This window comes from Lissotriton vulgaris, chromosome 8, assembly GCF_964263255.1.
Source record: "Lissotriton vulgaris chromosome 8, aLisVul1.2, whole genome shotgun sequence".
NCBI lineage: Eukaryota > Metazoa > Chordata > Amphibia > Caudata > Salamandridae > Lissotriton > Lissotriton vulgaris.
Genome location: NC_141696.1, coordinates 427,071,170 through 427,086,980, shown reverse-complemented (window position 1 = coordinate 427,086,980; position 15,811 = coordinate 427,071,170). Strand labels below are relative to the sequence as shown.

At 43.9% G+C, this 15,811-nt stretch overlaps 1 protein-coding gene across 2 annotated transcripts in view; it reads left to right on the top strand.

Annotated features, from left to right (window-relative positions):
• SLC9A7 (solute carrier family 9 member A7) overlaps positions 1–15,811 on the top strand; it is a 471,766-nt gene that overhangs the window by 392,757 nt on the left and 63,198 nt on the right. For both annotated transcript variants that reach the window (XM_086934195.1, XM_086934194.1), the window contains one exon: positions 12,721–12,784. In XM_086934195.1, coding sequence (XP_086790321.1) covers positions 12,721–12,784 — 64 coding nt within the window. The remainder of the gene's footprint in view (positions 1–12,720; positions 12,785–15,811) is intronic.

The following is a 15,811-nucleotide window of genomic DNA, read 5'->3' as shown; positions in this document are numbered from 1 at the left end:
GACCAGAACCCCTTTCGGCAGTCAAAAAAGGTTCAGTTAAATGACAACAGAAGAGATAGGCAACAAGAACCAACAGTCAAAAAAGGGGAGGGCAAGATCTAAAGCCATTGTTCTACAAACTCTCAAGCAGACTTGGATGGAAAAATCCTGAAGAATGTACAAACTGAAAACCATTTTTCGTCTGTATAGCATCACCAGCAACGCTTGAGTCAGCTTTGTGTGAAGCCGCCATTTTGATTCAATCAATAGCGTCCCCCTGCACACATTCAGGGACCTGGTCGTGTCTAAAGGTCAAACGGATTGTGGGGCAAGATGCAGAAAGGAAAAGGAAAAAAGTTCCGCCGGACCATGGGAGCCGGCCGCCTATGTCATGGGCGATCTTTGGCCACACCAGGGCAATAGTGAAGCTGCAGCAGGTGCAAATAAGCTTCAGACAGTGTTACAAGCACTGCTCAGAACTCTCAACTATGACACCCAACATCCAGGACTTGCCATCCGGATCTTGGCTCTCAACTATGGCACCCAACATCCAGGACTTGCCATCCGGATCTTGGCGCCTTGTGCTGGTTCCGACCTATTCACACATCGGTCCGCTACTGACACCACCTCATAAGCCAACGGGGCACCCCACGCCGACTTTCGGCGCAGCATTGTAGGATGGCCACACCAGTGCGGCAACTTGCTGGACACCACCTCGGTGCCATCCAGATCTCGGCGCATTGTGCTGCCTTCGGTCTACTGTAGCCGCAAGTGCGGACGCAACTCAGCTGGATAGCGAGTGAAACACCAAGGGGCGCCCCACTGCAGCCAAGGAGCCTCCATCTTGGGGGCGACGCACAGCATCACATTGCTTTCTCAAACAGCCCCCACTGACTGACGCGACCTCACAGGCCAACGGGGCGCCCCACGCCGACTTTCGGCGCAGCATTGTAGGATGGCCACACCAGTGCGGCAACTTGCTGAACACCACCTCGGTGCCATCCGGATCTTGGCGCGTTGTGCTGCCTTCGGCCTATTCGCACATCGGTCCGCTACTGACGCCGCCTCACGTGCCAACGGATTTTCTACGCTTTTTATACCAGCGCGTAACGTAAGCATAACAGGTCTTGTGACTTGTTTATAAAACTTTTCATTGGTTCATTTTACTTTTGGTTTCCTAATGATAGAAGGCTTGATCATATGACCTAAAAATAACACTTTTCATTGGATTAAAACCTTTTTTTTTGTTCCCAAACGATGAAAGCCCCACCTTGTTTCTGGATGTTTCAGACTGAAGCTGGCGTCAGCATGAGAGCACCACCATCTCGTGGCTCCGTCGTGGTCATTCCGCGAGCAATCATGGCAGCCGCTCCCCACCGGAAGCCTGCAGGAGTCGGGGGCCCTCAAGACTTTTGAAAAATCTTCAAGGCTCAGGGGACATCCGAGTTCCAAGGTGTCCCAGGGCCATTTTAGTGGATCAGGCCCAAATCCGAAGAGCCGTCCGCCATTTTAAGAGTCCTGTAGCAGCCGCCTATCGCTGCACCGCAAGAGTGGGCGCAACTCAACTACATGGTGAGCGAGACGCTGTAGCCGCAAGAGCGGGCGATAACCAGCTGAATGGAGGATGAGGCACAGTGTAGCAAAAGCGGGCGGAATGGCAACTGAAACGGTAAAGGGGCGCCCCAGTACAGCAGACGAGCCTCCACCTGGGGAGGCCCGTTCACGCCGCCTATCCCCCCCCCCCCCCCCCCCCCCGGGGCTCCCCACACCGTTTTTTCGAGCAGCATTGTAGAATGCCAAAACCAGTGCTGCAACTTACTGGACATCACCTGGTTGCCATCCACATCTCAGCGCGTTCTGCTGCCTTGGGACTATTCGCACAACAGACCACTACTGACGAGGCCTCCCCCCGCACCACCCGGGACGCCCCACGCCGTTTTTCGGAGCTGCATTGTAGGATACCAAAAACCAGTGCGGCACCCAGGTAACATCACCTGGGTGCCGTCCAGAACTCAGCACGTTGTGCTGCCTTGGGACTATTCGCACAAAACACAGCTACTGACCATTGTTGCTTCTTTTTTAAAAAAATGTTTAAATGTATTTACTGTTTTTGTTGCGTTGTATATATTTATAAGTTATTAAAGTGTTATAATCCTACAACTTTGTTGGAGTGCTATATATTTTTAATGTGACACATAATTGTGAAGACTTTGATGTACAAAAAGGCATCCCTGGAATCTTCCGCTTCAGGCTCGGACCCACACACCCTCACAGTGAGAATCCCCTCCCCAAGCACAATACAGGATCGTTATCAGATAGTAGGAACGCATGTGGTATGACGGATCTCATGAGGTGGGGGCCTTGATCTACTGTAACTCCTTTGAAGAGGGGTGATTCCCTACAGCTGGGGCCATAAACTACACCTGCAGGACTAGGTGATAGCCTGGGACCGGCCTGGACAATCGGACACAGAGGAAGAGGAGTGTCAGAGGGTGCGGTAGTGAATAGGGTGAAAGGGAGGTGTCGGGCGGGCACAGGGTGTGATTCTCAGAGAAGAACAGCGCAGATGGGAGGAGGTTTCTGGGCCATGCATGAGAGAGAGAGCGGGGGTGACCAGTGCGTGGGGGAGATGCTTGCGAGGGAGGGAAGCCATGCTGAGGATCAGCGGCGTGCAGAGAGTGGGTCGGGTCAAGGCATCTAAAATGGCTGCCGTGCTCAACAAAAGTGTGGCATTGCAAAAAAGGCAAGATGGCGCAGACAATGTTTATCAATAAGGATTAATTTATAACAATTATTTTTAACAAAATATTTAATCGCAGTGACAAAATAGCGGTCAACAGTTCCTGATTTCCATCGAATCGAACGTTAACAGACGTCACGCAGCAAAAAAAAAAAACGCTCACGAACAGCGCAGATGGGAGGAGGTTTCTGGCCCAAGCATGAGAGAGCGGGGGTGCACGCAGCAAAAAAAATAAACGCTCACGAACAGCGCAGATGGGAGGAGGTTTCTGGCCCATGCATGAGAGAGAGAGCGGGGGTGACCAGTGCGTGGGGGAGATGCTTGCGAGGGCGGGGAGCCATGCTGAGGTTCGGCGGCGTGCAGAGAGTAGGTCTGGTCAAGGCATCTAAAATGGCTGCCGTGCTCAACAAAAGTGTGGCATTGCAAAAAAGGCAAGATGGCGCAAACAATGTTTATCAATAAGGAATAATTTATAACCATTATTTTTAACAAAATATTAACTCGCAGTGACAAAATGGCGGACAACAGTTCCTGATTTCCATCGAATCGAACGTTAACAGACGTCACGCAGCAAAAAAAAAAAAAAAAGCTCACGCACAGCCGCTGGAAGACATGTATCAACATATATGAGCCTCCTCAGCCACCCTCAGAAAACATAAGGAGTCAGGATACGTCTCCCGTACCCCCTTATACCTAGTAATTTAATTAAATCGAAACACAAAATGGCGAATTCCCGTTTCGCTACCAGTTTGCGGCCCGGTTCGCGAACCGAGAAGCGCTTCTACCGTGAAAAATCAAATTTTAATTATTTGCCCCACGGGACCCTTTAATAACCCCAACATCATTCCTAGGGGGTCAAGAGGAGTCTACCTTGCCCCCTTTCATTAAATTCCCCCTTCGTTTTTCTCCTCCTCTTGTCTCTCGATCCTACCGAGAGACAAGATGGCGGCCGCACCGGACTGTTTAGAATGTTGACAGACACCGGAGAGCCAATCAGCTTCGCTACGCAAAGCTCCGTTACGCGAAAAGTACGCGATCTGGTGCGCTATCTAGGACGCTGTCACAGATATATCTGTTTTTTTAAACGTTAATTTCTCAAAATCCACTGGAGCACATATATTGAGACCCAGCAAAGGCACATCGGGCTAACAGTCCCTATAATTTTGGCAAGTTTCGTGTAAATCCATTCAGCCGTTCGAGCTAAAAGTGAGGCCAAAGGCCCTATGGAAAAATGAATGGGAAAAACGCGTTTTGGGACCCCCCTTTTTTCTTGCCCCCCCCCCCCCCCCCCCCCCCCCCCCCCTTGACGAAACCCCCCCAAATTTTCAGGGGCTGATCAGAAACAAAATGTGCCATTTTCCTGAAAATTGCAGCTGATTCCGTCCACAAACGCTAAAGTTATTAGACATAGAATTTTCAAAAGTTCCATAGAGAAAAAATCCTAACTATATATATATATATATATATATATATATATATCTACAGGACTTTTGGACAGTGACAACGTGCACCTAACCACTGCAACACAAATTCCTTTTCGTAATGAAAGAGCCGGCACTCCCAGCAAGTGTGCTTTGATCTTGATCAAAGGACACTTGTTGGGACTGCTGGCTCTTTCTTGATGAAGAGAAATGTAAAATATATACATACATATATACGTCGCTTCAACTTAAGAGTACCTTTCCAAATGTGGCTTACTAGGCTGTTGGTCCAACTGACTTTTACAGCAGTAAGACACTCCCATTTTAAAATCCCTCTGCACCTATCTCATTGCCCATGCCACTGCAGTCCCCATATTCCCTTGCCTATTATCTTTCCTTGCCTATTATCTTTATCACACAATCTAAAAGTATTTCAACTCAAAGTATTTTTCTTGGATAGAACTTGTATAGTAAGTAGCAAGTAATCTTGTTACTTTGGTTAGCGCCATTTGTGCTTTTCTTTACGCACCTGGTCTCATTAGCCCCATCTAACTTGCTTCACTGTCCTTTGTTGTGCGTAAATTATTTGAGCCCTAGTTGTTACCTCTTGGCAAACTCTGGGATCTCAAATTATCACTTTACAAGTTCAGGATTGTCAAACTCCTCTTCACTTTTTTTGTTTAACAACACCATTACTCCAGTTTGTTCTACAGTTGTATAGGTTATATCAACCTTTTTAAACTGCATTGTGTTGTTAAAAATGTGTCTTATACAGTGCCAAGGCTTAAAGACTATACTGTGCTTCTAACTTAACGACCATCTATTATTCTTTACTAACCACTCTGATCTATTTACACTTTCCAATCTCTAGATGGCTTTGTCTGTGATCTTTAGATAAGTTCCTATAAGCTTGCCAGAAAAGTTTTTAAAAATTCTTAGAACTTTGCTTTTGCATCTTTTGGGTTTACTGGTCTAATGTACAATAGTAACGTTTTCTATCATTTTGAAATTTGAATCGAATTCTTGTATTCTTATCAACTTATCAGCGCTGCGAGGCCCCCGGGCAGTTAAGTGGAATTTTTCATTTCATTTCATTTCATTTCAACTAATGATGTTTCAAGATGTAACTGCCCAGGCTATACATGAAATGAACACAACTGTAGACTTAACCTCTAACTTCATATATGTTGTGATATTTCAAATGGGCACACTTGTAATCTTTGCTGAAGTGTCATTTTAACACAACACATGATAGAAATTTCACCTTAACCGTAAGCATTATATTTTATGTATATGTTACTTTATTCTAATTTAGCCTTTTCTTTAACATCTGTTCTTGTACATGTTTTCTCTTTCCCAACCTTTTGATTAACCACCCCTCACTGACTTTGTTATGGTCCATTCTCAAAATGTTATACTCACATATTTTTATTTATAAAACTTCATAAGTCCTGATAAAGTGATCTTGTAATCAAAAAGTCGCGAAATGCTTGCTGGCTTCCGTTCTACAGAAGAATAACCATTAAAAAACCTTTTATATTAAAGTCTTTTTGTTAGTCCTCAATGATTGACCAGACGTACATCATTTAAAATCCTCAGAAACTGCCTTCTATACTTCAAATTTTAGAGTGTTCACTACTCATGGATCTAATTTAGAGGCACAAATAAAGTATGCAATCTGGGAAAGCATGACTAAGATGTTTGCATTTTAAAGACAAATGTAGAGGGCCTACTTTTAATGTTCATGAATGTTTGGGAATCGGATTATTGCACCAGACTGGTACAGATATTCTAATCTAGACAGCAGAACAGATTGAAATCAAATTGGAGTGCACATTCTAAGGCAGATTTTGGAGTACCTGCAGGAGAAGTGTCGTATTTAGGATCATGTTTTTGGCAGAATTTAGATTATTATGTTTGGGAGCGTGAGTGAAAAAGTGTGGAAAATTTGATGCAGCACACTGAGAATGCCAAATTTGATGTAATGGATGGGAAATCATAATTTTGAGCATGAATGCAGGGACACCATTGGACATGGGCCTACTGGATGAGGTTAGTGTAAGATGCAAACGTGCATGATGCATGGTAGTTTTTAGTCTGATATGGAAACAAGTGGGATGGGAAAGGTGTACGTACGTGTTTGCGTCTATTAGGAACTTAAGTTGGGAGAGTTAGGTTTGTGAACAAATGTGAAGGGCTTAGATTTGAAGGAACTCTTTGAGCGCAGAGTGTTAAATAATAGGTTTCAGATTTGTCAACTTGAGTGAATGGCATCTGAAATCAAGATGCTGAAACTTGTGGAGCAGGTGTAACGTAGAGCCTGGAGATTGTTCATCTTAGATCAATTTGAATATATTGAATGTGCAAGATATATTATAATATGTTATGTCAGCTGTATTTTTAGAGCATGCTATTCACCTGCAAGGGTATCGTGGTGTTGTGGCAGGTTAGCGAGTCTACCCCAGGTGAGCTTCTTTGAAGAGCCAAGTCTTCAGCTTCTTGCGGAATTCAAGATGGGAGGAGGAGGCTCTGATGTGCTGTGGAAGCTCGTTCTAGGCTTTAGAAGCAGTGTAAGAGAAGGCGCGACATTCTGATCTGCATTTGTGCATGCGTGGGGTGTTATAGGCTTAGGAACAGCAATGAGGGATTTTGGCAGTGGAGGATTTTCAGTTTTGAATACCTGTGAAGAAGGTTTCTTCGTGTAGGAGCATTGGGAGGGGTTTTGGGGCACTGGCGTAAAGCAAAATTGTGCCATTTTGGTGCAGATTGTGACGTGGGGTTCCCTCAGATTCCTATACTTTACGGATTGCGTTCAGAGCAAATAAGGGTCTTCTAAAAGCCGCCCTCCACATACTGCAGGGGTCTGCGTTACAACTGTGAACTTGGGAGAGTTATGTGTATGGGATAAGATTTTGGCGCACATGAAGTGGGGTTGTAAAAGTTTGACACTATTTAGTGACCTCAAGTGTGGCAGCTTTGTGAAGTGGATCACCTTTAGACCATGCATGGTGGCTCAGAACTGAGATGCTTTGGTGACGTCAAGGTTGTAACTGCGTCTTGAAAGTGAGTGTAGGTTTGATTTGGAAATGCAAGGCAGTGCCAGATATTGGGATAGTGATGGAAAGTTTCCATGTATATTTCTCGGTATGTGAGGTTTTCGTGTTTAGAAGGGCACAATTTGGTCCATTTGTTGAGATATGCATATGTGGAAGCATGCTCTGATGGGCCGAGTTAGGCGTAAGGATGGGCTGTCTCATTTGTGAGGAAGACACACTTGGACCTATGCATAGGACCTCTGGGAGCACATCTGTAAGAGGTCAAGTTTGGTAGTGGGTTTGAGGAGTCAGACTATACAATGTACATAGGAACCAGTCACAAGTGACCTCTCGACGAAGTGCGGTAATACTGCACTTGCTATTGCCAATACCAGGTGATTTCACCACAACTGTAGGAGATGATTGTAATTTTAACATCTGGAATAGGGAATAACTGGGAAAACCAGTGTTATCACATAATTTGTATGCATGTTTTTCTCAAATTATGATCCAATTTGGGAGCACAGGTCCACCTTCTTTATGCAGGTGGATGTAAGCCCAGAATTACTGGGACGCTTGTGGTCCAGTTTCATCCCAAAGTAGGAATTCTCTGTTGCAACTTAGATTACAGCCTCATTGCGAATCAGTCCCATGGAGAGGATCATTATTTAAAGCAGATAAAGGGAGAGAATAAGACGTTGAGCTTAGATGGGGAATAGATTTACTAGGAGTTACTTTTTGATGTCCTAGTTCATCGTAGAGGGCATGTTTTAGAATACCCTTCAGATCTTCGAGGTTTGAAGTGTATGAGAGTGGAGAAGTACCAATTAGCAGAGGAATGTCAGATTTGGAAAGTCCAGGTAAGGGGTCAGTCACCATGTAGTCTTTTAAATGGGTGTGGAGGAACATTTGAAATTGTTGGTAATAGTTCTACTTCACCATCCCAAAAGAGGGCCTGAAGTTATATTTTAGAACAAATATAAAACATACCCATGTTAAAATACATTTTTAAGGCATATGTAAAGGGAATGTCGGATATTTGAGTACATGTGGCATACCGTTATTTGCAGGAGCACATGGGGAGTCAGGTGTGGCAGCATGCCTGAGGATAAACTTGGAATTAGTTGGGTGCAGCCAGACCTAAATCTCCAAAGGAAGATTGTAGGAGTAAAGCATGTTCTTGAAGAGTAGGTGTTAGATTTCTTGACATGTGTGGGTTTTTTTTCTGATATGGGTGTATGCATGATGGCACTGTTTTTATTTCGAAGTGCAAGATGAAAGGGAGGTCAAATTTGGAAGGGAGAAAGGAAGAGTTATTTGGGAATATGGATGAGAGACTAGATTTGGGACCTCAGAGCGAGAATAGGGTATTGGATAGTGGAAGGTGAAGAAGTCTGATATTGACAAGTGCTTATTATGCAACATTGGGTAATGTGGGGCCTCCTTTAATAATGAAGGTGGTAGAGGTCTATTTTTGAGCATTCTTGAGTGAAATTGTATGAAGCATGCATTTGGAATTAATTTTGAAGAGTTGCTAGGTTGGGATAGGGGCACAAATTGGAACATCCACAAGAATTGATCAGATTTGGAAGGGTCCTTTAGTGCATCCAGTTCGGGAGCAAGTTGGAAAGCCATACTTTGAAGGTCACTAACCTAACTTAGTGACCGTAAACAGAAGCTTCGATATGTGGATTCCTGGCATGATTTCATGACACACATGAGAGCGTAGGTAATGATCAAAGTGGAGAAAAATGTGAGAGGTAGAGCTGTGAGTATGATTGTACTTTCAGGTTGGAGTGATCCCTGCTAGTGGGACAGGGTGCAAGTGTGGTCCGAGAGCTGTCGCAAGGATCTGGAAGACATCTTGTAGGCTGTCTCTATAAGAATTCATTATTCAACTGGTTAAGGCAGCAAATATTTTATTTCCAGAGAGATTCCGGACTTTAAGATGTGTGCTTAGTACCAACAAGTTTTATCATTGTGAATAGACAATACCATGTTATAAGAGCTACTATTTAAATAGCAGGAGTTTAGTAAATTTCCACAAAGTGGGATATCCATGAAATCAGTTTCAATAATATGTTTTCAATATGGTATATGATCTTTGTTATTATAAGACAAAGCAGAGCTCTAGGTCTAAGCAGTATATGTTCTCTTAAGTTTCATCATAAACGGTCTCTATTGAATAACTTTGAAATATCTTAGTAGTCTGTGGGTGGGGCCCCGGGTTTTAGGATTTGATAGCCAACACCAGCATTGTGGTCACTAACAGTTTTGTGAAGGGTGCTTCATAGCTTCATATTTTTAGTATCCACCTGTTTAATCTTGCGGGATGTTGTCCTTCTGGAGTAAAATGTGGTTAGCATATGGATGAATATTGCATCAGTGTCAGCCCATCCTCTCACCTACACCAGACTTGGTTTACTTATGTCACTTATGGGGAAATTAATAAATTATTTGATTCTTTACCCTACATATTGGTAGAAATTAATTCTCAACAAATTATAACAGGCCGTGGGCTTGTTTGTTCTAGTCAATAACGTTGATGGCTATATGTTGATTTAGAAAAAAATCAATGCACATTAATTTGTTTTTGGGAGGAAATTCATTCACTTTTTACACTTTAAAATAATGGATTGAATTAAATGTGTGAACAAGGAAACCCACTCTAATCGGTGAAGTAAAAGCAGATGGGTGAATGAGAAGAGGCCAGAAGGATGACCAGTGGGTTCATAAATACTGGCATACTGAGGCGCTCACAATGTATATAATGATTGCTTACAGTTTGGTACAGGCATATATATTAAATCATTCAAAATGTCATCACTGGTGTCAATGAGGGTTCATCCAATTCAGTTATTTTTGTGAGCCTTTATCAGGACTGAAGGCGATGTGCCAATTCATGTAACCCATTTCCTTTGGCTCTATAAGTGGTAAAAGCTTGCATTTCTCTAAAGTCTAAATCATAAACTTTAGTAGTCTGATATTTGGAGCATGTAATGTGGGATTATTTTATCTAGCACTACCCTAAGGACTGTAGTTGTTGAAGGCATATCTCTTTTGCAGTTATCTCGAAGTTAATAACACCTGTGAATTCTTACTTAGGGGTCAACTAGGATGGCGGACGGACTTTGTCCGTCCGCCATCCTGTCTGGGGCAGGGATTGTCCGCCACAAGGGCGGGGGTACCGTGTCCCGAATTAGGATGCACCCGCCACAGTGGCGGGTGCATCCTGCATTTTTAACATTGCAGCCAACGGTGCTGAAAGCACCGCCCGCCGCAGTGTAAAAAATGCATGTTGTGCGTTTCACAGCACAACATGACAGGCACCGCGCGGTGACTGCCATGTTGTACTGTGAAACGCAGGGGGTACCATAGGTTCCCCCCATGTGCAGCCCCCCCTTCACCCTGGGGGCCCGCAACGGGCCCCCATAGCAAGAACTGTATGCCTTTTCATGGCGGCATTGCTGCCACGGAAAGGCATTCCCCTCAGCCCATCCTAATATGGCTGGCGGTGTCTGATAGACACCGCCACCAAATTAGACCTTGTCCGCCACGGTCGCAAGGCGACCGCGGCGGAAAAGCGACAGACGGTCTTGCCGTCCGCCACGGTCCCCTCCGCCATTGTAATATGGCGGGGGAAATAGGTAGCGGGCGGGCAAGGATGGCGGACGGATCGCCACTGCCTGCATTACGGTGGCGATCCGTCCACCATCCTAATCGGCCCCTTAGTTTTTGATAGATAATGGTGGCTATTAGCAATGTTTAATTTATTAAATAAATGAATGCCAGTGCCCAAGTCTGTGCTCAGAAGCCTGTGGCCTGTGATATTAAATATCAGGGTGCCTAAAACCAAGGCTGAGTAGTCTCCAATCAACCTCAGGCCTCTTTAATTCACTACCAGGCACCCCTTCCCCTTTTTTTTTTATCTAACTCTTGTATGTTCCTCCTTGCTCCCTTTGTGACAGTTTTAATGTCATTATCTTCTTCCTTTTTTTCCTTTGTGTTTTTTTGCTTCTCTTGCTCTTGGGAAATGTCTGATCAGGAAAAATAAGAGCCGGTCCCCAAAAATGACCCCTCCACCGTAACACCAGCTCAAATTAAGCACTGGTTGTTTGTTTCAAATTGGGCGATGTCAATGCATGCTCTTGCTTTTTTTCTTTCACACATTCTGGGTTATAAGAGATTATTCCTGGCAATGGAAAGCCTTGCAAGCTCCCCACTCCCAGCCCTGAGGAGAAAGAGTTATTGTTTTGAGAGCGGTTATCCCTTCAGAAGATGAGAGGCCTTCATTGTTCTTTTTACTAACAATAAATGTTTGTTGTTCCTGGCTGACCTAGCAATGTGCACTTAGCACGGCTAACTATAATAGTATTGTAAAATATTAGATGCACGAGTGAGTCAAAAGTAGATGTGCTTCCTATTGGTGAAATAAAATATGATCTGCACAAAACCGTCCTTACACTCCAGTTCGGAACTTATGCACTTGCAGATCTCAGGTGAGAGGTAGATCGGAACCTTCCTGGCTCTGAAACTTTGACATCAGTCCGAAGATGCCACTGTGCATTGTCTGGAAATGTCCAAGGAGAGATGGTTTCTATCTTTGACCAGATCTCTGTAGTTGACTCACATGGTACTATTTGTTTTGTTTGTTGTTTTTTGTGTAATACTGCTGTTGCAGGAGGCCGTAGTGGTTAGATTTTTTAAAAACCTGTGACGAAGCTGGCACAGTAAGGAAGCATGTAGGCATTCACGTATTAGTCCAGGTGCTTGGTTCAAGAGGTGAGCATTCAGTTTATTCTGGAAATTTGTAAGATCTTCCTCAAATGAGAGAGTCAAAGGGAGGGAGAGTGATATGGATGAACCTTGAGAGTCAAAGGATCACTCTAAAAAAATGCAATCACACCGTGCAAACTCTAAATGCCTGAGAAATACTGTTTTGAAAGATAGCCATGTGCATGACAGTTTAGAGGTTTGTGTATAATACACATTTTTTTAATGTAATTTTTTTGTGCATAGAATACATTACATGCCATATAGTATGTTGTCTACAATATGCCATGTCATTTCATCATGCTACAAGTACAAGACACCACTTTTCGAACTCAAGATCGAGTGGGCTCCTTCAAGATTGTATATTCCAAGGGTCATTTGGTCTATCCTAAACAGGTCGATGATGATTGAGCCATGCCGGTCCTCACACTTTGTAAGGTGCCCAGTGTTTTGGTAGGAAGATATGTACGATGTCATCTCAGAAGTCTATGGCGGGAGAGGATAGATAGCTGTGCCGACCGTAGCCTTCCACTAGGACAAGAATGATCCCACAAAGAGTTTACAGGGAAAGAAAGTGTGTCTTTTTCTGACCCTCCTGTGCAAAAAAGTAACATTTTTGTTTGTTGCTTAGCTAAGTGATAGTCTTGCTGCTTGCACTGTGTGCAGTTACGCGTGAGTGAAGTATAATAACCCACTGTTGAATGTACATCCCTCTGTGCTTGTGGCTATAAAATAACACGGTTGGCCCGTCTTTTGTTCTGTACATTTGCAGGGTTGGAGTTGATCCAGATCAAGACCCCCCACCCAACAATGACAGCTTTCAAGTCCTCCAGGGGGTGAGTAACTGTCAACTCTTGAACCACCTTTCTGTAATTCGAGTTTAACTTCAATATATTATGCAAATCAATCTTCCTTCTTGTAAAATGATTACAAATAATTTCCAGCATGGCTAATGGCATCACACACCCTTCTTCAATTAGTAAACTATACAGGGTCTTGGACCAGGGTCAACGGACTCGATAATTCTCGCCTCAGTGCCTACTCTAACCAGGGAACACACTCGGTAACTCTGGGCATTAAGCTTGCCTCATCTCTACAACGGCCCCCCACAGACGCCGGGGATGCCTGGTTTCACCCTGGAGATACCCAGAAAGGGACCATCTCACAGGGAAAACCAGGACGGGTCCCCCAGCGGTCTACAGCGCCAGGACACTCGGGTAGAGTAACAGTGCGCTTTACAAGTATCCCACATTTACATTTACATATTAAGTTATCAATTGGTGAGGAGGTTTTAACACTAACTATAATAGCATCACAATGTAAATTATTATAAATGTGGTGTTGCGTATTGTACAGTGGTCTAAAGACAGTCTGTAAGCATTAATGTCTGTCCGAGCTAGAACAAGCACAAGTCTTTTTACAACATCCTCCATTGTTCTTAAGGATGGGAAGTAACTTAATGACCAGAGCTTGAGAAATTGAGTTGTCTACTAATGTAGGGCCTACTTAGAAACACTGCATCTCTTCATGAGGGCAGCTAGTATTCCTCAGCAGAAATCCCTGGTCATAAGCGATGACTTAATTGCTCTGGAGATGGTATAACCTTAATCAGTGCAATAATGGAGGCATCCATGGAAATTGCGAAGAGAACAGCATTACTGGGCATCTGGGGGGACTGCCTGCCACAGAAATATCAGAAATGTATGATATTGGACTAAGGGTTGTGAGGAGGATTTTTTGTACAACTTTGGGAGAACAGTGTTTATCGCCGTTGATGGCTTGGACAACCATTATGGATTGGTGCTGATAACATTGCATGCAATAGTCGTGGATACCCGAAATGTATTCTGAATGTATGAGGTATTTGGAATTTAGATTATGGAATTGGGTGAGTTGATTACCATGGATACTGTCTTGATGTTCTCCTTGTTAAATATGCCTAAATACTGTCAGGTGGTGGCTGTTCCTTTCTTATGTCCCAGTCGACATGCGAGGATACACCATGAGAAACCAAGTTGATGTTATGACAATTGAATTTCCAGTACTGTGCCTCTGTATGTCACGCAATATGCCTGATTAGCTGAGGTATTTGTTTAAATGGTAATTGGTAATACAAAACAGTAAAGAAGTCCCATTCCTGCTCCAGCAATCATATCCTGCAACCTGATTTACCACTTGTGTCTCTTTTCTAAAGTCTTTATATGACCCTGCCCATCTTTTTCCTCCACGCAGATTTAACTGGCTCAAGCTGGTTTTCTAGTGCAATTTTAGGAAATGCAACAAATTGAGGATCTGTAGAAAAGGATCAGCATGCGAAGGGCAAATAAAAGGCTGCAAGTAGTTATAATAATACAATGTATAAAGGTGTCCCAGCGCTGGAAGCAGATCTTCGCACCCTGCCTATCGCTTTCGGATTATCGAGCATCTGGATCTAAAAAAACAAGTTTTAAGTTGCTTCCTAAAAAAATCTTCCAATTGCACCTGACTAATTGATAAACGGAAGGTGTTCCATATCTTTGGTGCCAGGTAGCTGAAATTGCTCCAGCCTGAGTGCACTTTCTTTACCTTTGAAACAGTCACCAGCAACTCCCCTGCCTATCATAGATTCCTTGAGGAGATGGTTTTACTAGCAACTGAAGGTATCCCTGCCTTTTGTTAGCAAAAGCTTTCTGATAGTAGCATAATACTTTAAAATATGATCTCTTCTTAGCTGGCAGCCAATGTAATTTCCTAAGTGGAGCCCCCTTAGACACAGGCCTTGGCAAATTCAGACAAAGGCGTGCCACAGAGTTTTGCACTCACTGGAGTTTTTTGATCCATACTCTAGTGACTCCAAAAAACAGAACATTGCAATAATCTAGCCTTGATATAACCAGGGCCTGGATAACTGTTTCTTTGTAGACTCTGGCAAATAGGCACAAGATTTTACTCAGCATCCTGAGCAGTCCAACGCACCTTCCTGCCAATGCAGTGATTTCACTGTCAGAAGACATCTTATCATCAAGCCAAATGCCAAGGTTCTGGACTTTAGGTATAGGGACAGGAGCTGAGGCAACTCCTGAGGCCTCAATGCAGTGGACCAGATGGTTGCTTGATTGCCTAAGGTCAGAACCTCGGTCTTCCTAGGATTGAGCTTTAGATTATTCAGATCCATCCACCGAGCAACCTCTGCAAGGCAAAGGTGCAGGGTGGAGGTCTGTGACAGCGTGATGAGAGACAGACTCACTGTTTGGAAGCGTGATTCCTTGGCAGGAATTAAACGGAAATTGGAAGACTGTCAACAGTGTGCAATCTAGCCATCTGTTTCATGGGCAGTGATGTCGAGCACCTGGAAGATAACTACAGGCGGTGGGATAGGATGAAGACCTAAAACGTGTGATCGAAGATTTCTTGACTCAGCAAGTCCGTTTATCAAACAAGCTTTTTGAATGCTTGGACAAGACAAAAGAGATCATGGTGATAGTAAAGAAAGCAACCCAGCAAATCTATTATTAAGGCAGCCTTTTTGGAGACCTCTCTCGGATGAAAACTCTGTAATTTCCAGATCTCAGCCAAGAGGTCAAGGCCACTTGGAAATGTAGGGGGTATAAGGAATTTGTTGATGGACAAAAAAGCTGCATTTTACTGAGAGACCAGCGGAGCCCTCTCAGTTCGGGTTAATGCCGGCTTTGCTACAGGTTACAAGTCAGCTTCTTGTGAGAGTTCTACATGCTGGACCTCTCATCCTGGACATTCTGCCCTCCTGCAGGGTCAGGCACTCTCTTTCTCTGAGCATACAAGCAGTCTTCTTTAAGCAGATCCTCAGCTTCTCCAGCATGTTGCAGACCTCAGCTGATGTTTCCTCCAGGGATGTGAAAATTCCT